The 22,528-nt window shown below is 31.3% G+C and overlaps 1 protein-coding gene across 1 annotated transcript in view; it reads right to left on the bottom strand.

The window, feature by feature from the left end:
• LOC126739340 (DNA polymerase alpha subunit B) overlaps positions 1-4,677 on the bottom strand; it is a 40,137-nt gene extending 35,460 nt beyond the window's left edge. The window contains exons 1-3 of the mRNA XM_050444983.1: positions 4,509-4,677; positions 4,252-4,453; positions 4,101-4,164 (exon numbers count right to left, since the gene is read on the bottom strand). Of these exons, the coding sequence (XP_050300940.1) occupies positions 4,101-4,164; positions 4,252-4,453; positions 4,509-4,584 (342 nt within the window). The 5' untranslated portion in view covers positions 4,585-4,677. The remainder of the gene's footprint in view (positions 1-4,100; positions 4,165-4,251; positions 4,454-4,508) is intronic.
• Positions 4,678-22,528: the final 17,851 nt, after the last annotated feature.

Here is a 22,528-nt window from a genome sequence, read left to right on the forward strand (position 1 = left end):
GGCAACCCATACCAGATTCAAGAGTCTATTAAGGCAAAATAAACTGAACGAGCAAACATCCCTCCTAGCGCTCATATTTGGCAACCATGACTTCAAAAGAACCAGAAGAAAGTCTTATCAATATTGAATACAAGCTGATTGCAGATGCACCATTTTTTTATTTTATGAAGGTCTACTATAAGAGACCTAGCTACTTTTTGATCTTTGTTATGCCACAGAATTGTAGTATCATCGGCAAACTGAGCCAGTTGTCCATGCAGTGGTAGAGAGTCATTAACGTATGATAGAAATAAAATAGGATCTGACACTGACTCTTAAGGTATACCACAGTCTCTTAAGGTGTGCAAGAAAATCTAGATGCAACCACCCTCTGGGTGCGACCATTTTCCAACCATTTCAGAGCCACCCCTCTAAACCTGTAAAAATCAATCTTTGACAACAGTATTCCATGATCCACACATTCGGAAGCCTTGGACGGATCACAGATATAGATACACACCCTCCAAGAATCTGAAAATGGCATCCTGCATACTCTTGGATCACTGAAACCCAGTGGCGTATCCAGGCCAATTGCCCCCTTTGCCCCCCCCAGAAAAGCTAGGGAGAAAAAACATAAAAAACATATATTGAGTTCTGCTAATAACGCAACATATTTAAGTAGTACAATACAAAACGAAATAATAAATGCATGTAATACAAATATTTTACAAAAAATAATAGCAGAAGTAAAATCTGCAAAATATTATGCAATCTTGGCAGATGCGACAACTGATATTGCCAAAATAGAGCAGTTTGTTCTTTGTGTTCGGTACGTATGCGATAATTTATCTATTAAAGAGTCCTTTCTTCAATTTATTCCGGTAACTTCAACCACTGGGCATAATTTAACAAAAACAATTATCGAAAATTTGACAAACTGGGGTTTAGATTTAAATAATCTTAAAGGCCAGGGTTACGATGGGGCAGCGGCAATGAGTGATCAGTTTTCGTGGGGTACAGGCTATTATAAGAAAGGAATATCCTACAGCTTTATATGTTCATTGCGTTTCACACTCCCTTAACCTTGCTATATCTGATGCATGTTCTGTCCAGGCTGTACGAAATTGCATGGGTGTTATTGAAAATGCTTACAATTTTTTTAATACTCCCAAACGTCAAAATATTTTAACTAAAAAAGTAAATGAAATGCCGGATAATGAGAGATCAAGACGAGACAGATTAAAACAACTTTGTGCTACTAGATGGGTTCAAAGACAAGATTCAGTAAGCGTAATGAGAGAGCTTTTAAATTCTGTGGTATTGGCTTTAGAAGAAATAGCTGAGTGGCCGGACAAAGAAACGTCTACTTGTAGCAAGTTGTTACTAAACACCTTAAGTACATCAGAATTTCTCATTACTCTTAATAATTAAACAAGTTTTTGCATTTACCACTCCGTTATCAAAGTTGCTGCAATCAGTTAATATTGATTTAGGCAAAGCAATATTACTGGCTGAAGATTGCTTAAAAGAGCTTAAAGATTTACGTCATAAAGCAGATAATAGTTTTGCAACTATTTTTGCAGAGGCAAAAAAAAATATAAACAATTTATTTGGTTTAGAAATAACAAAACCACACAGACAAAAAAATAGGGCAAATTTTGAAACTAACACAACTGAAGAATATTTCAGAATATCAATATTTATTCAGTTTTTAGATTGCGTCTTATTACAATTAGAAGAGAGATTTGTTAAACATAAAGATATATTACAATCATTTAACTGTCTGATTCCATCAGTAAATAAGAAACTTGATAATCAACTTCAAAGTCTTAAGTATTTGGTAAATTTTTATAAAAATGATTTAGAAAATTGTTCATTTACTATGGTGTCTGCTGAACTCAAACTTTGGTATAGAAAATTTGAAGCCTGTGCACCAGAAAAATATCCGAGCTCTCGATGCCCTAGTAATGTGTAATTAGGATATATTTTCCAATATATTTATACTGTTAAAGATTTTTTGTACTTTACCTGTAAGCACAGCAACCCCTGAAAGAAAACTTTCTACACTTAAATTGTTAAAAACTTACTTACGAAATACAATAAGTGAAGACAGATTAAATGGTTTAACTCTTCTGTATGTATATCCAGAAATCTCAGTTAGTGCCGAGGAAGTACTTAACGAAATGCAGCTTAAATCGAGGAAACTTGATATTGTTATTTAGTTTTATTTAGCTTTTTTTGGTATTTTATATAGATACCTAATTGAGTTTTGATCTTGCTTAGTTTTTTTAGGAGTCAATTTGTTTTTGTTACTTTAGAATAATTTTTTGTTTGCCTTGTGTCTGTTTTACTATCCATATATTATATTAATATCTTTTATTTTTCTTTATTTTTGGAGCTTTTAAATTAATAAAAGCATTTCAAAAACATGGTAATTATTTCTCCCTTCCTGATGAATAATACCATATCTCCGATAATAGGCCAAAAAAATTAAGTAACATACACATAGATACATATGTAAGTATATTGTATATTAAATGGTGACAAACCATGTTGGCCCCCCCAGGAATGAATCCTGGATACGCCACTGCTGAAACCCATACTAATTAGAGGGCAGCACATTGTATTTTGGTCAACAATTAAAAACTAGGTTCAAATCAAATCAAATCTTTTATTTCCATCATCATCATAACAATGTATAGGAATTGTCAATAAAAAACTACAATGCTAATAAAAATAGTATAAAATTACAGAAAGATGTGAAAGGAAACAAATTTAGTCAATAAATCTACAGTTAAAGAACTCTGTCAAAGAGTAAAAAGGACATGGTCCTAAGAGCTTTCTCAAAAGTTGGAAAAGTCTTAGCTCTCTTTATTCTACATGGGAGATGATTAAAAATGTTGAGATATGTAATTTCCGGACCACCCTGTAGCAGACTAAAAGGGATGTATAGTTTAGCTGCATTTTAAGTTTTATAAAAATTAAAATCTCCAGATCTCATGTGGTTGGAAATATTTATGTACTTGAAGATTTGTTAAACCGTAGCTTTGTCCATTTTATTTTTTTGTAAATAAATCATATTTTGATTTCAATTTGATTTGACTAATGTATATAAACAACTTATTTGCTTAGAAAATAGATATTTATATTGACAAAAAATAGGTATAAAATTTTACAAAAAAATATGTTTTTTTAATGATTATTTGAGTTGTTGATATTTCAAACCCTTATAGACGAGTATGGATCTAGTCACGATAGATAAAAATAACGTGCACCAAACCCAAAATCGCCGACAGAGCGTTCGAACTGTAATTCCCTTCTTCTTGGCAACAATTTATCCTTGTCCTTGGGGGCAACTCCAATTTAATCTTCTTGAAGAGGTGCAAGGAACGGTCTTTAATGAGTGTGGATCTAGTCACGGTTACTTAAAAAGACGTGCAATAGACCCTCACCCATTCAAAAACGTCCTTTTTTTTCGTTAAAAAAAACACTAATCAATAAGGAGAGAGGAAAACAACAAAAGTGAAAACAAATAAAAGTTACATAAACAACGAGGACGCGCTCTAAATGTTTAATTAAAAATAATTAATTGAAGCATCACTTTTCAATTTTTACACATACACACACAAAGGTTGTTTACACCGCTTTGTTCAAATTTAACTGACGCGGGCGGAAAAGCGAAAGTTAAAACCGCATTACGCACTAGTCGACTAAAACGAGGAAGCAACAAGTGGAAAAATCGATTTTGGTGAAAATCTCCCGCACAACGGAAAACCGTTTATCAAAATCAAACAAGGGACAAACGCTGCCCGATTTGTCAAGAGTCCGAGATTCAACAACAATGGCCGAAGGATCGCGTGGGTAGCCTTGAAAAGTTCTCAGAAAACTTCAAAGTCGTTCGCTCGAACCGCTTGGCAACGTCGCGCATCTCTCTCGCCCAGGCATATTAGAACAAAGACAGAAATAAGAACGTATCGCGGTGCTAACTTGGGGCAATCAAGTGTGAAGATTGAGAGAAAAAAATGGTGGTAAACTTTTGGTCAAGGAAGGAGAATAAATTGGATTTTGTTCGTTTTTTTTTTTATGTTGTTTCGGGTAACTGAAGAAGATTGAAGACTTACCTTAGGCGTGTTTGGGACATTATCTTCGGATGGACGGGCAGATAACTGTGACGGAGAACTTGATCTAAAGCATAAGTGTTAGGGAATAATATTGTTTTGTTTTATAATAAATATTATTATTAGGGTTCTAGACACAATGAGCAAAGGATACAATTCCATAGGTTCATTCGCATCCATGCAAACGTCACTTTGCACATTATCATGGTTTTGATTGTTTACTAGTTCTTTTCTTTCTAACCTCTCCAAGTATTCTATTGTGGGGGCTGCTCCTTTTAAATTTGACGTGGTGAAAGCGAACCATTGTTCCACGAAAGCCTCCTCATCGATATTATATTTTTCGCATAATTCTACGCCTTTTATGACCAATTTAAACACTATTTTGTCTTATACAAATTCGCTTTTACTTACATTTCATTAGAATTGCTTCGCTAGGGTTTATGTTGAACATCTCGAACTGCTCGAGAATATTTTCTTTTGTTACCATTTTTCGAAAGACCAAGCAACAACAAAACAACCAAAAAACTACACTTTACACTTAAAAAAAAAACAATCAGCAGTTAATAAACTTTTTGACAAGACAAACTAAAAATGGCGCGAAATTATGACATTGACGGCTTTGCGAAATATTATCCAGTAGCAACAGTAGCAATCACGAACTTAATAAATATATTTGAACTGCTAATCACAGAACACAAATATATAGCCAATTCAATTCAATGAAAAGTAAATGACTACTACTAGGTGGCCGCTAGAGCTGAGACATCGCAATGAGACGCCATTAAAAAAAAGCACCCAATTCCCGTCACCATCTCCGACTGTCCCATTCGGATATTTAAATACAGGGTGTCCATTTATAAACTGACACATTTTAACTCCTTATAAGTCGAGAACGAAAAATGACAACAATGTGCGGTTATCACAGAACTTCATCAATATTTTTAAAGTTTTTTTTGACAGTGTTGCCAAGTTTCAAAATTTACCTGAAATAGAAGGAAAAAATTGATGATTTTCAAAGGCCGGTTTCTCAAAAATTTTAAATGTAACACCCTGTACTTTTTAATTTCACATGAAAGCCTGTTAAATCCCCTTTCCGATAATGAATAAATTGTCTTAAATTCATTATTTTTTTTTACAGAGCCAATTTTAGTAAATGACACCTTTTTGAAAATGTTCCTAGAATACGTCATATTCGGTGATTGATGAACATTTTCTGGTAATTGCCTATGTATCGCTTTTGTATGATCATAATTAAATAATTTGCGCTATTGCCATGTCTATAAAAAGTATTTATTCTATGTATTAAATTACAAATATTTACAACAATTTTAACAACAAATAATTGAAGAAATGAATCTTAATTTATAACTAATAAATTAGCTGATGAATATGACCCCCATTTTGCTCGGAACACAAATGTAGACGGAGAAATAAGTTGCCGAAGGCGCTTTGTAGCATTCGCGGTGTAATTTGGTTGAAAACGTTTGCTATGTTGTTGCGCAGTTCATCCAAATTCCTTGGGGTTGGATTGTAGCAACGGTCTTTTACATATCCCCATATATACAAAATTCTGGAATGGTTAGATCGGGAGAATAAGGTGCCCACTCGATTGGACCTGCTCGCCTTGCGAGCCTGGAGAAGTGTGGTGGTGCACCGTCTTGCTGGAAGTAGACCGTGTCTAAAATTGCATCCTGCTGAAGTTGAGGATAAAAAAATGTTTCCAACATATCGGTGTAATTGTTTCCATTCACTGTTGCTTCTTAAAAAAAAATGGCACATAAATTTTAAATTTCGATGCTGCACACCAAACGTTCAGCTTAGGAGAATCTCTTTCAAATTCGTTATACACTCGAGGATTTTCATTTCCCCAAATTCGGCAGTTATGCTTATTTACTCGACCACTGATGTGAAATGTTGCCTCATCAGACATTATTAAATTGGTATCCGGCTCATTTCTAAAAAGATCTAGTAGTGTTTTGCACATTAAATATCTTTTTTCAAGGGCGCGATTTTCTATTCTTTGGAAAGTTTGAATTTTGTAGGGTTTAAACTTAATTATAAAAAAAATAATGAATTTAAGACAATTTATACATTTTCGGAGAGGGGATTTAACAGGCTTTAATGTGAAATTAAAAAGTACAGGGTGTTACATTTAAAATTTTTGAGAAATCAGCCTTTGAAAATCATCATTTTTTTCCTCCTATTTCAGGTAAATTTTGAAACTTGGCAACACTGTGAAAAAAAACTTTAAAAATATTGATGAAGTTCTGTGAAAACCGCACATTGATGTCATTTTTCGTTCTCGACTTATAAGCAGTTAAAATGTGTCAGTTTATAAATGGACACCCTGTATTATGTGAATGGCGGGCAACCAACAAAAGAGTTGTTGGCTGCTAGAAGCAACGGTTTCTGGCAACAAGAATAATTAATGGAATAATAATTTAATTAAAATAAAAAATAGCGTTTCTGCAATAATAATAATTATTGATTCTTTAAATAAATTAAATATAAATAAAGGATGCAAACAAGAAAATTGAATTATTAATGTTATACATATAATTACCCTAATGTAAGTATCAAAAAAATGCAGTTTGGTTGAACGATCTAATGGAATGGAAATTTAAAAAAAAAGAAAAGTTTTTAATTCTATTTCCCTGCATAATTGAATTTTTTTATTTGACTATATCTTGCTTATTATTTTTTATAAAATAAATTTTTACATTAAATTGTGCTTATTAATAAGAATGAAAGTAGAAAATGAAGTAATGTAGGAGCAGTGTCATTTCCTCACTGTGGATGCTTTTGCTGGATCAAACTTCATCCACTTAAGGAAATTATGCACTTTGCTCCCTTTTGTTATACAAATAACTATTATTTTTTTTAAGTTCTTCATATGTGGACATATCAAAAGGAAAAGCCCAACTTAAACAATAGGGTATTGTATATTTAGAAAAAATAAATGGAAAACAAAATTTATAAAATATTGTAGTATTGTACATTAATTTTAATCTTAAATATATAAATGTTATTAATCTTTTTGAAATAAATACCTATTTTTTTAAATAACTTTTATATCTTGAGTTTAGTTGTGGGATGGGATCGAAGGAATAAAAACAAACGTCACTTTATGTACTGGCCAACGTTTCGCAATAATTTTATTGCTTCATCAGGGCCCTAAGGTAACAAAGACACAATAAAAAAGGATTATTATATATAAACAAAATTTAACTTTTTGGGGTTATGTTAATACCACCAAAAAAGAAAAAAAATAGAAAAACAAAAAAAAAAAAAAAACAACAAAATCTTAGATTTGAATTAAAAAAAAAACACACAAAAAAAAAAAAAAAAAAAATGATAAAATTGCTTACATAACAGTGTGATTATGCTTGTCATAAAAAAATCATGTTTACAGGACACACAGGTAACATAGAATATATAAAATATTGTTTTTTTAACAAAAACGGTTTAAAATGATGGGTTGTATCACAGACAGTTGCTTTAAAATTGATTCTACGGTGTACAATAATAATTTAGCATCTAGCCAGAAAAACCGGGTATGCGAGAACACAATAGACGCATTCTTTTTAGTGATAAGAACCAAAACAGTCCCAAAAGTTTACATTTTGATTTGATCTATTAGATTAAAATAAGAAGAACTTAGATTGTCTATATCCGTTCTTTTATTTACCGCATTATTATGTTTTTTTATGTTTATCATTTCGGCTAGAAGTCTCTTTTTAAAAAGCTGCTGTTGGCCCATAATTGTAGTCTTGCCAAAATTAAAATTGTGTCCTGTATTCATTTTGTGCTCAGCTAAAGCAGTAGGGTTTTTTTTAAGGGCTAAATTCCTACAATCATACTCATGTTCGTATAGGCGCTGCTTCAAATATCTACCCGTCTGACCAATGTAACACACATCACACCCAGAGCAAGGTATTTTATAAATAATGTTAGAATGTAAATCAAAGGCGTCTTTAGTTTTAAGCTTCGTAAAGAAATGTTTTCTTACCGAGTTTTCACTTCTTTCTGAGATTTTAATAACATCAGATTTTGATTGTATGGTCTTTTTAATTTTATGAGAAAGTGTGTTAATGTAAGGAATCTTGAAATAAGCCAATTGATTATTTTCATTGTTTTGTGTAATATTTTGAGTAATGTTCTCGGTGTCGTTAATTATTTTTTTAATAATTGATAGGGGGTAGTTGTTTTTCTTTAAAATTGTCTGAACATAATGAAGGTTTTTTTTATGATATTCTGGACTAGAAAGTCTCAAGCACCGATGTTTTAGGTTTTTTATTACATTTATTTTGTGTGTCATAGGATGTTCTGAAAAATAATTTAAAATGCGTTCTGAAAAAGTTGGTTTTTGATACCAATCTGTTTTTATGGTACCATCTGTGGATCTTATGACTTTAACATCCAAAAATGGAAGACTACAGTTAATTTCTTGTTCGATAGTGAATTGTAAACGTGGATGGAAACTATTGAAGACTGATAGAATTTCGTTTTCTTTTTTATTTGGAATTGCCGTGATTATGTCATCAACGTACCTACAGAAAAAAGGTACATTAAAAGATAGTTCAGAAATACACTGATCTTGTAGTTGTGCCATTACAATGTCTGAGCATATTGGGGACATGCAGTTTCCCATTCCTAGGCCAAAAATTTGGGTATAGAAATTTTCACCATGTTGGAAATAATTATTCTCAATACAAAAATTAAAAAGAAAAACAACTGTTTCAAGGTCTAGCGATGTATTAGGCCGGATAAGATGCCACTTTTGGGTGATTATATCAGTTACTAGGTCCACCGGTATATTAGTAATATTAGTAAATAAAATTTATTGAATAACTTTTATACCTAGGTAGAGAGGTAATTTTGGTAAGTGAAAACACAATGGATTTAATTAGTTATACTGTTATATAAATGTATCATATATTAAAAGTTTTATTTTATAAATGCTGCAAAGACATGTATATGACTGATTTGAAAAGAAACTTATTATTTTATGCTAAAATACTAATTTACAATTCGCAGTTTCAATTAATACTCATAAGAAGAAACTGCAAGAAACTTAATGAGATAGGTAATGTTTTTTTCAAATATTTGCCTAAAACTTACATAAAAAATTATAATACACATATACATACATATATACTTAAACCTATAAAAATATATCTACTATTATATTAAAAAAATACTGATAAATAGAAAAAAATATACAATTTATTATTTTTATTTACTGCTCCTTCTTCTTCTTTGATGGAAAATAAACTTGTTTGTCCATTTTTCATTTACTTGTATTTGTCTTATTTATCTGTTCCATCATTGATCATCTCATGCACCTAGACATTTCCAGGTATATGTTAATATATCTTATATAATTTTATAAAAAGATAACTTACTTATCATAAGTTTCATCATTTAAAGATCTTAAAAAGTTTGATACACATTCAATTTCTCTTGTTGATTGCTTATTCAATCGTTGTACTGCTACTTATTGATTTTCAGCCGTCTTCTCATTAACAAAAGTTTCAATTTCTAGACTATGGCTAGCTTCAATATTATTGGAAGAACATTCCCCAAGGAGTTCACCTAAAACAGAATCGCTTCCCTTCCTTTGCTCACACACCATAATGAACAATTGAAATTGCTACAAATTACCTCTGAAATCGCTTCGATTGCAACAATATACTTGTTTAATCTTGTCTTCAATTTTCCTTTTGCGAACAAGTGCATAGTTTGTGCTTATTTTAATATGCTCTCTTAACCATTCCTCAAATCTTTCTTCGCTGGAAAAATGGAAAGTTGGGGACTCTATTTTGATATCATGACTTACCTGTAAATGAGCTTCAAGTCTTTGATAAGTCTCACAAGAATACTTAGTCTCTTTGCATAAGGGACAAGAAATGTGTGACTTTGGGTTATCTGGGAGCTGCTGCTTATGAATAACTTTATTATGTTTGTTCTTAGCTGAAATGGAAGAAAACATTTTACTGCATAAGTGGCACAAATTTTTGTTGATAGTTTGGTCCTGATTCTGATGGTTTTGAGTAGGGCCGTTTATCTTTACAGCTAAAATCGCTGAATTGGAATTAATACAGCTTTTCAGGTATTATTTTAAAACACTATAAGCAACAATATGGTCAATATTTCACAAAGAAACAAATTCAGTATAATCGCAATAATTGATCAAATTAGTTGGAGCTTTTTTACGAAAGTAAAAAAAAAAAACTTTTATTACCATTCAAAATTATTAAACGTTATTACAGAATATACAAAACAAAATTATATACAAATAATTCAAAATTACAACAATTTGTTTGGTAATCGGAGTGCAACGCGATTTTTATAAAAAAAATTCGATACACATGCAAGTACATAGATTACTTGTACATGTGCTGTACAACCCGTGAGTTACGTGACCAGTAGCCCTTACCAAGCATGTTAACCGGACCTTAGCTAGTAACTTTTATGCTTATGTAGCCAACGCCTTTTTAAACTTATAAATATACCTTAAACTAATTTTGTAAACACTTCTCTTTCTTGTATCAACCTTTGTACATTAAAAAGTCGTCCTGTATATTAAAGTTGTTTTTTTAAAAGAAACCAGTCTTGATCAACCACAAAACTGGCGCAGTCGGTAGGATTTTTCCGAGAAACTGGCTAACCTTTTCCAAGTTTCTTTCGCGACGCGATTTACGGAAAAAACGAACAGTTTTTACAAAAAAGTACGGTCGTCTGATCTATCGTAGATCACCGGTCAATTGGGACAAGATACCTGTACAAGCTGTAGAAACTAAGCGATCGAGGCAGTTTCCTCAAGAAGAAGCAACAAATACAGTATCCTGGGAGTCAAAACCTATAGGAGCCCTAGACGTAAGCTAGATTAAGAAGAAACCTCAGAAAATGCAAATCGTCATGATAATGTGAGTAATATTGTTTATTTTCCAATTGAATTATCTATTTCTTTTGAGTGATTTATATTTGTATTTTTTTTGTCGATATATTGAGAATTTTCAAACATATATTAAAAAAAAAATATATATATTTTAATTTTTAATTTTAAGCAAAATATTTTAAGTTTAAATTGAAATTATTTAAATAAAAAAAAAATGGCACAAGCAAATAATGCAGCAGCAGCCGCTGTTGAACCAGCCATTAACTATCAATTATTTAAATTATATCTTGATGCAATTCCGAATTATGAAGGTAATCCCTACACACTTGCTATCTTTATTGGTAATTGCGAAAGCCTAATTCAAAATTTTGCCCGTAGAAATGATGATCAGTTTAATAATTTCATTCTCAGAGCAATTTTAGGAAAACTTAGTGGAAGAGCTTTAATGATGATAGGTTCTAGAGTAGAAATTAGAGATTGGCAACAAGTAAAAGATTCTTTAAACCTTTGTTTTGGAGATCAGCGCGACATAGATTGCCTAGTCCAAGATTTAATTGCTTTAAGACCAACTAAAAACGAGAGTCCATATAATTTTGGTATGAAATGCCAAGATACACGTAGTCTTGTTATTTCTAAATTAAATACTCTTACTATACCTAATGCAGAAAAAATAATTAGACAACGTAGTTACGATGATTTAGCCCTTAAAACTTTTATTAAAGGTTTACCTCCTTCTATACAAACTACTATTCGATTAAGAACACCTGACACTTTAGAGCAAGCTATGGCATTCGTCATAGAAGAAGAAAACTTTTTGTATAGCTCTAATAGATCAAATTCTCTAAATACACAAGGACAAAATACACTTACACCAAGACACACACCCATGAGAAATAATATGTATTCCCAACAAAACTTTCAAAGACCAATGTTACAACCCATAAGATATAATAATTTCCCTCCTATAAGACAACCTTATCAATCAAATTATAACCCCCATCAAAATTTTCAACCACAAAATCATTTCCATAGAGAAAACCAATCCCGACAATTCAGGTTATATCCCAACAATAATAATCAATTTTCACAACGACCACAAACTAATAATTTTGGTCCTTTCAATCATTCCAATCAACAAAACCGACAATACTTCTTGCAAAGACCTCAACAATTTCAAAATAATAATCAACCTCAAAGAGATAAACCAGAACCGATGGATACATCATCTGGCAATACACATTTAAAACCTAATCCAAATAAAAGACCTAGATACGAACTATATCACCAACATATTATTAATAACATGCAATTTGAAAACCCCTATAGAAATAATGATTATTATTCTGATAATAATTATATGTATTCCAACCCACAATTACCATATGATAACGAAGAATTTGAATCTTACTATGATTATACTGAACCCCCAAATTATTCATACCCTGTATATGATAATCCTTATCCAAATATGCCTTATGCTGTGACGGAACAAAATAAAAATTTTGATACATTCCCAACAGACACTGACTCAGCAAATGTCAATGAACCCGTTATTTTACCCAGTAACCCAAATCAAAACGATTTAGACGATAAAGAAAATTTTTGCAACAATGTCTCTCACCCGAACCTGACCTAATAATAAATTTAAATGCAATCAAAGCAAATCTCCCGTATATTTTTATACCACAGATTAATGCAAATTTTTTAATTGACACAGGCAGCACAAAATCTTTAATAGACCCAGAAATAGCTCACAAATTTTATCGAAAATTTATATATAAAGAAAACTTTCATATTCAAACAGCACATAATATAACCTACCACAATGAAGTAGCCGAAATACCCATTTTTAAAATTTTCAATTTAAAAGAATATCACAAATTCTTTTTGTTTAAATTTAGCGAAAAATTCGATGGTTTAATAGGCATTGATTTATTAAAACAATTAAATGCTAATATTAACATGAACACTAAAGAATTAGAGACACCATATTCAACAATAAAAATTATTTTTGAACCTGAAAATTCCGACCAACTAACTGAAAAAAGTGATAATAAAATAAATAGTTATTCGATAACTATTGAACCCAGAGTACAAAAGATCATAAAAATTCCTGTAACACAAAGAAATGGTATAGGAATATTAAACTATTTTTCTTTTCAACAAGGTTTAGAAATGCCAAAAGCCTTAGTCAATATAAAAGATAATTTTGCTATAACCTCTCTAATAAATTCAAATGAAATTCCAATAAAAATAAATATTCAAGAACCTTTTGAAACAGAACCATTAAATTTAATTGACGTAAATTTTATTGAAAAAATGGAAGTAGATTTTAACCCAACTCTTGAACATGATAACTATCTAAAAGAAAATTTAAAGAACCTTAGATTAGACCATTGTAATAAAGAAGAGAAAGACGCATTAAGAAAATTGTGTTTCGAATATAGAGATATTTTCTATTGTGATAAAATCCCTCTTAGTTTTACAAACGAAATAAGACATCAGATACAACTTACCGAGGAATCCCCGATATTTACAAAATCTTATAGATTACCTGAAGTCCATAGACAGGAAGTAAAAGATCAAATTAATAACATGTTAAAACAAGGTATTATCCAAGATAGTAACTCACCCTGGTCCAGCCCCATTTGGGTCGTGCCAAAAAAAATGGATGCCTCAAAAAAGAAAAAATGGAGACTTGTAATTGATTTTAGGAAACTAAATGAAAAAACAATCGACAATAAATACCCTCTACCCAACATAACTGACATTTTAGATAAGCTAGGTAAAGCTAACTATTTCACTACCCTTGATCTTGCGAGTGGATTCCACCAAATCGAAGTCGATAATTCAGATATCCCTAAGACAGCCTTTAGTACCGAAAGTGGACATTACGAGTTTAAACGCATGCCCTTTGGTTTAAAAAACGCCCCGGCAACCTTTCAACGCGTAATGGATAACATACTTCGAGGCCTTCAGCATGAAATATGTTTAGTCTATTTAGACGACATTATTATTTTTTCCACCTCTCTAGAAGAACACATTTCAAGACTAAAATCAATTTTTGATCGTTTAAGAAAAAGTAACTTTAAACTTCAATTAGATAAATCCGAATTTCTTCATACCACAGTTCAATACTTAGGCCATATTATCACACCCCAAGGAGTAAAACCAAACCCCGACAAAATCTCTGCCATTAAAAGATTTCCAATTCCCCAGTCACCGAAAGATATCAAAAGTTTTTTAGGTTTACTTGGATATTATCGTAGATTTATCCGAGATTTTGCTAAAATAGTCAAGCCAATGACTAAATGTCTTAAAAAGGATGGTAAAGTCATTCATGATAAAGAATTTATTGATTGTTTTAATACCTGCAAGCAAATTTTAACTAATGATCCCATATTAATGTACCCCGATTTTTCCAAACCGTTTATTCTGACCACTGATGCTAGCGATTATGCTTTAGGAGCTATTCTTTCACAAGGTACTATTCCACACGATAAACCTATAGCTTATGCATCCAGAACACTTAATGAAACCGAATGTCGTTATTCTACTATAGAGAAAGAACTCTTAGCCATTGTTTGGTCTTGTAAACACTTCAGACCCTATCTCTTTGGTAGAAAATTTACAATTTATACAGATCATCGTCCTTTGACCTATCTTTTCAGTCTTAAAGAACCAAATTCAAAACTTGTTCGATGGAGATTAAAACTCGAGGAATTTGACTATAATATAGTTTATAAAAAAGGAAAATTTAATACAAACGCCGATTGTCTTTCTAGGATTAATTTAAACGCCTTAGAAACAGCATCTATCGAAAATAATCCAGGTGACATAGATCAAGAAATATTAGATACTATTCGAAATGTTTCCCAAAACTTACAAACCTTACAAAACTATCAAAATCCTTTAATAGAATCGCAACAACAAACAAATCCTCCGAAACGTAATGAAAATATTAACATCCGAAAGAAAATAAACATAATATCTGACATCCAATTAAAACCACCAGACATAATAAACAAACCCGGAACTTCACACTCGTCTACTCAGCATTCTACCGCTAACTTTACGACAAATGACGGAATTAAAATATACGATGAAATTATTAATAATAAAGTGAATCAAATTATCGTTATGCCTAATATTTACCCTCAAATACACATATCTCGTGATACTTATGAAAACCATAAAATAACAACAATAAAAATTCCTCCTACGGATAATGAAAAAATAATTTTTGATTTCTTAAAAGAAAATACTGACACGAAAAATGTATATTGTATTTATTTTCATACAGACCAATTATACATAGATTTTTGTAACGTTTATCTTAAATATTTTTCTGAAAAAGGTCCCAAGATAATTAGATGTACAAAACGTGTTAATACCATTAAAAACTTAGAGGAACAAATCATGTTAATTAAAAACCATCATGAAGGTAAAACTAACCATCGCGGTATTAACGAAACCCTTGAATATCTTAAGAGGAACTATTATTGGAAAAATATGAAAACATCTGTAAGTACATATATTAATTCTTGTGAAATATGTCAACGCTCAAAATACGCCCGAAAAACACCGTACGTACCATTAATGCTGACGCAAACAGCTTCGCGACCATTTAAAATTGTACATATAGACACATTTACTTTTAATAATAAAAATTATCTAACTATTATAGATGCATTTACGAAATTTGCCCAAGCTTTATGTATAGATGGAAAATCAGCCATTCATATTGCTGATGCTTTAATAAAGTATTTTACATGCTTTGGCGTTCCACAACAAATAATATCCGATAATGGAACTGAATTTAATAATGACACAGTAAAGGAATTATTAAAATTACACAAAATAAATGTGCACTTCACAACACCAAATCATCATGAGTCTAACGGTATTGTAGAAAGACTTCACTCTACGATTATCGAACACTTAAGAATATTACTAGAACTTTTTCCTAATGAACAAAAAAATATAATGGACTATGCTATAATAGGATATAATAGTTCCATTCATAGTGCCACCAATTATACTCCATTTGAATTAACTTTTGGTCATTCCCTATCAAGAAACCCTAATGAAATATTTTTGCCCCATACTTTTTATAGTGATTACACAGAAACCCATAAAAACATAATGTCCCACGTTTATAACGAAGTTTCAGAAAAACTGCATTCCGGAAAAGAAAATATAATAGCTAAACATAATATATACGGTAATAATAACGAAATTTTTAAATTAGGACAAACAGTATTTAAAAAGAATCCCAAAGGTAGAAATAAAAAAGACAACAAATTTTTAGGTCCCTATAAAATTACTAGAATTTTAGATAAAAATTGTGTTGAAATATCTACTAATAATAAAAATGAAACGATTCATATAAAAGAACTTAAAAAGCCCCCTGTTGTTACAGATCAACCCTCTGCAGCATCGCAGCAGGAATAAAAACACCAATCATCCACAATCTAAATTCCAATCCTGGTATACTCCCTTTAAAATTGGGTAATGCTCAAAACAAAATAGACTCATGGACTTTTATACAAATATACGACATTAATAACATAACTAAACAATTTAAGTCATTACAAGTTTACTACACACTCATAAAAGAAGTAATTACGAATAATACTCACGAACATAACTTAGGAACAGAATTTTATAACACTTACCACATTGTAGAAATTCTATTAAATAAAATACAATCTCAAATTTTTCAAATAAATCCACATTTTAATAGAAAGTCAAAAAGAGGATTAATAGATGGTCTTGGATCAATTATAAAATCAATAACAGGCAATTTAGATCAAAATGACACTGAACGTTTTAATCAAGCCATTGAAGCTCTAAGAAATAATCAACAAAATATCAAAACTCTTGTAAAAGATCAAATAACTCTTTTTGAAAAATCAATACTAAACTTTCAAAATACTACAAAAACATTAGAACGAAATCAAATAATATTAGGTGATCAAATAAAAGAATTACAACGTTTTATTTTAGAAACTCATAATGAAAACCTAATAACTTATCATTTTCTACATTCTCAAACCATTATATCTCAATTAATATCTTCTCTTCAAATAATATATGATATTCTAGAAAGAATTGAAGTAGGAATAACCTTCTCCAAAATAAATACCTTTCACAATGCAATTATTGATCCAAAAACATTACTGAATGAAATTAGAAGTGTAGAACAACATCTAGTCAATAAAAAATTCCCTTTTCCGAGCATTGTAGAGAATATTTTAATTTACGAAAAAATCATAGATATCAAAAGCTACACAAAAGAAAATCAAGTTACGTTTATTTTAGAAATTCCAATTGTCGAAGAGAATAAATACAATTATTATCACTTATATTCCCTTCCTACTCCTCTATCAAATACCTTTAAAACAATTATTCCGAGTTCCAAATACCTTCTTTTAAATGAGCAAAATTACGTACTTGTCAATGACGCTTGCAAAGAGGTCTACAACCAAGAATACTTATGCCTGGACCTCCATACAACAAAAAATGACAACCTAGCTCCATGCGAAGTAAAGCTGTTACAATATGATAAAAACACCTCCAGTTGCAGCCAGATTCCCATGAAGATTCAAGATATAGACATTCGCAGAATTGAACTAAATAAATACATTGTAGTAGTGCCAAGTGCAGTTGTTGCTATCCAGAATTGTGACGGAAATAAAGACAATATACCTTTAAATGGCACCTATCTAATCGAACTAAACAGTGATTGTGAAATCAATATTAAAAATACTATTTTACACCGCTTTAAATATGCAAAACCTAGTTTTAAAAACATAGAATTACCTAATTTAAGTTTTAATATTTCTGAAAATGCTGACTCTGAAATAAACTTTCAAGATTTAAAACTAGAAAATATAAATAGTAATGAAATAAAAACAGTTTTAAATACCCTTAAAATACAAAAGCAAAAACTTAATGAATTTTCGGAAATTCCAGCTGTACGAATAAATAGTGTTAGTTTTTATACTATATTACTTTATATTATTATAATAATTTTAGCAATTTATGTATTATATAAAACATGCTGGATGAAGAGAAAATTCTTGAAGACAACCCCGGAAGAAACGGTCCAGAACATTAAACTAACCGATTTTCCAGGAGAACTCTGACTACCCCATAGTTCTCCAACTCAGAGGGGAGGAGTTACGTGACCAGTAGCCCTTACCAAGCATGTTAACCGGACCTTAGCTAGTAACTTTCATGCTTATGTAGCCAACGCCTTTTTAAACTTATAAATATACCTTAAACTAATTTTGTAAACACTTCTCTTTCTTGTATCAACCTTTGTACATTAAAAAGTCGTCCTGTATATTAAAGTTGTTTTTTTAAAAGAAACCAGTCTTGATCAACCACAAAACTCGTGTTCCTAAATAAACTATTTTCTAAAAAACGTAATATTATGTATTTACAATAAGGTCCATACCAAAATCAAAAGGGACAATATGTGCATTTTACAATGAACTAGCGAGTGGCTATGAAGCTGGGCAAAAAGAAAAACAAAAAAATCCAAAGACGAGCGAGAACGGTATAGGGGCGAGCACGGAGGGTAGATAACGAGTGAGAATTCAATTTTAATGTAAATATTTGCAATTAGCAAAATCAGGTGTGCAGAACATTAATTAAAACAAAAATACCATTTTATAAAATACGGTCACATTAGGTTACCATAATTTGCGTGTTTAAGAGATATTTTTTAAAGTTTATAATAAATTTTTTAGGCGAACATTCCTTTATATAAATAGGTAGTTCATTCCATATCCGAATGCCCATATATAAAAAAGATTTTTTAAAGGTTGCTGTTCTATGTAAAGGAATTCTAAGCAAATGGGGATTTCTTGTATTATAAGGAATATCTTGATTAAAAAATAAATTTCTTAAATTTGCAGGCTGTCCGGTTTTCATTATTTTATAAATTAAATTAAACATATGGACTTTCCTTCTATTGCTCATATTCAGAATTAAATTAGAATTTAAATATGGAGTTATGCGGTTTCTAGAGGTAATATTAAATGAATATCTCATGCAACTATTCTGAAGTTTTTGTATTTTGTTCGATAAGTATTTAGTTAAAGAAACGCCGTATACAATATCCCCATAGTCAAGTAATGAAAGAACTAGTGTATCACACAGCCAATATTTTATTTTTGAAGGCAACATTTTCTTATACTGATAAAGGCCCTTTAATCTGATGTAGGCGGCTTGAAGTTTGACTTTAATATGGGAAGTAAAGTTAAGATTTGAATCAATAACTACACCTAAATTACGTTTTTCAGTTACAACTGGAACAGACTCGCCATTAACAACAAATTTAAATCTGTTTGAAACCTCTTGCAGCTGACTCTAGAACAACCAATAAACGCAAAAAAAAGCGGGAACATTCGTGTCGTTATTCTTGTCATTCACGTCAAACGACCGAATTTTTCTCCGAACATACACGATTACCGGCGGGAATCGGGTGCTTTTTAGTGGCGTCTATCGCAATGGGACATCGTCGCGTCGTGACATCAAAAGGTAACATCGATGGTTTAAAAATATCGATGTTTTCCTAACATCATGTTTTGTACCCGAAACGGGTACAAACGGGATGTTACGGGGTGTACCCTAAAAATCTGAAATTTTGGAGGTCGATATGTCGGCTTTTATGGACACTATTGGGAAAATTCCAATTCGTCGTCAAAAAATTACTCATTCCCTTAGTTCTGCTCCGATCTTCTTATAACCCGGTGTTTTTGTGATGTACGTGATGGGAACAAGCCGCTGACTTAGTTAGTTTAATTTCGAAAAAATTCGATACAGGGGGAATACCCGAAAATTTAAAAAACCCAAACTTTGAAGGCGGATATCTCGTCTTCTATAGGCATAAAATTTTAACAGTTTTGTTTTGGTTTTGTCCTTCTGAATCCAACGCGACCATCCGCCACATCCTCGCATTGATAGTAGCCGAGATATTTTTTTTTATTTTTTTATTTTGGATGCCTATTTTTGGGCTCAAAACCGATGTCAAAAAATTATTCATTTTCTTAGTTGTGCTTGGATCCGCTTATAATCCTGTGTTTTCATGATGGGAATAAGCAACACCCACTCAAAGACAGTATGTTGTAGAGTTTGTAGAGGTGTTATTGGAATAAGCCGTTGGTACAGTTAGTTCGCTTTCGAAAAAAATCAATTTTTCTGAAAAAATTCGATACGGAGCAGTGCTACCCGAAAAATGTAAAAAACGTAAGCTTTAGAGGTCTTAGTTTTGTCCTTCTAAATCCAATGAGACAATCCGCAAACTTGTAGCTGTCATATTAGCCGAGGTATCACATAATTTTAATTTTCTGATACCTGGAATTTTTAAAGTGCTCTTATTTATTTAGTTTTACTCGAGTCCGTTAATCGTTAATCCCTATTTTTAAGATCCCATAAATTTGCGTATCCCCTATATATTTGAATTAAGCCAAGTTACTTGTCTTCAGTCCACATGACAAGAAAATTTATTTATTTATTTATTTAAGTACAAGGCTCTCCTACAGATAGACTAAGCAATCCAATAACAGGAAAGCACAAAGTGTCTTATGAATTTAAATACAAGTAAGCGCTTTGCCAAACATTACATTTTCACCAAACCTAACAAATACACCAGGCAATATAAACCTAACTAACTTATTTAATAGTATCTCTTATAAACAATAAAGAATCATATATACATATGAATAATGACAATAGGGAAAAAAAGGACAATATTTATCGTTCTTTGCGAAATTAGGTAGAATTTTTAAGTATCGCTTAAATGAAGCCATACTGGAGAAAAATATATCATTATTCAAATTAGTTTCTTGAAAATTATTAAAACTACGGGCGCATCTGAACAATGGAGAGTTAGACAAATAGTTTGAAGAATATCTTGAGATGCTAAAGGTCGATCTATTACGCAAAATATAAGGATTAACGTTGATATGTAAATTTTCCAGACAGAAAGGGCAGTCTATTAAATTATTAATAATTTAATAAATCAATATTAAATCAAAATTGTTTCTACGACTTTCTAAGGGCTTCATACCATAAAATTTTAGGTTATCATAGTAAGTAAAAAAATGTCTCTGTCTATTAAAGCGAAAATTTACTATATTTACAAACTTGAATTGAACTCTTTCAATTTGGTCAATATATTTGTGATACATCGGATTCCAAGCCACTGTCGCATATTCTATAGTAGGTTTAACGAACGCATTATATAATAATATTAATGATGATTAATTACTAAAACCCTTTGTAATTCGAGTTATAAAACCTAGATTTTTTAGAGCTTTCTGAACAACGTTTTCTATATGAACGTCGAAGAGCAGTCTGGAATCCAACGTCACACCTAAATCCTTAATAAACTCCACATACTTCAGGATAGTGCCCCCGAGATAGACATCACATTTGTTTTGTGTCTGAGATAGTTTTCTGCTAAAAAGTATAGAATGACATTTTTCTGGATTAATAAATAATTTATTTAAGATACAGTACCTTTCAAAATTTGCAAGATCAGATTGCAGGGCACGAAAATCTGATACCTTCTTAATTGATGTAAAGATTTTTAGGTCATCTGCATATGCAAGATATCTACAGGTAGAGAAATATTGACCAATGTCATTTAAAAAAATTGAGAACAAAATCGGTCCCAAATGAGAACCTTGCGGTACTCCTGAAGTTACGGTTGTACAAGAAGACTTTACTCCATTTACGACAACGTACTGAGAGCGATTTGTTAGATAACTTTTAATGAGTTTGAGCAGGGCCCCGTGCACACCGAAATTCTCCAACTTCACGAAAAGTGTAGGATGATGTACCTTATCAAAAGCCTTGGAAAAGTCGGTGTACACGGCACAAGTTTCCAGACCACTATCCATACTTTCGTTTATACTCTGAATAAATGGTATTAAGTTGGTTATAACCGATCTTTTTTGGAAAAAGCCATGTTGGTTAACATCAATAGCTTCTTTGATCTTAAAGAATAATTGTTTTAACAGCAAAGATTCAAAAAGTTTACCAAAGTGACTAAGTAGGGAAATAGGCCTGTAATTCCGTACATAAGTTTTTTCTCCAGATTTAAATACTGGCACAATTTGAGCTGTTTTCCAAATATTAGGGAAAATGCCGCTGGATAAACATTGAATATACAAAATATGCAAAGGCTCGCACAAGCTAGGACAAGACTTCAAAAAAAAATGAAGGAAAACCGTCTGGGCCAGGTCCCTTTTTAGGATGCATAGATATAAGTGCGGATTTAATGTCATTTATATCAATATTGTTAACTACAAAACATTCTTGACATTGACTAGGCTCAATTAAAGTTGGTGTATCAGAAGGTTCAAATACTCCACTAAAATTCTTAAAAAAGAGTTCACTAATGTCAACACAATTCGAAGCTTCCTGATCATTAAATTTCATTTTTATTGGTAAGCTTTTAGTGTTTTTTTTGTTGTGAAAAAATGACCAGAAGTATTTAACGTCTTTGACA

The sequence above is a fragment of the Anthonomus grandis genome, chromosome 8 (genome assembly GCF_022605725.1).
Source record: "Anthonomus grandis grandis chromosome 8, icAntGran1.3, whole genome shotgun sequence".
Lineage (NCBI taxonomy): Eukaryota > Metazoa > Arthropoda > Insecta > Coleoptera > Curculionidae > Anthonomus > Anthonomus grandis.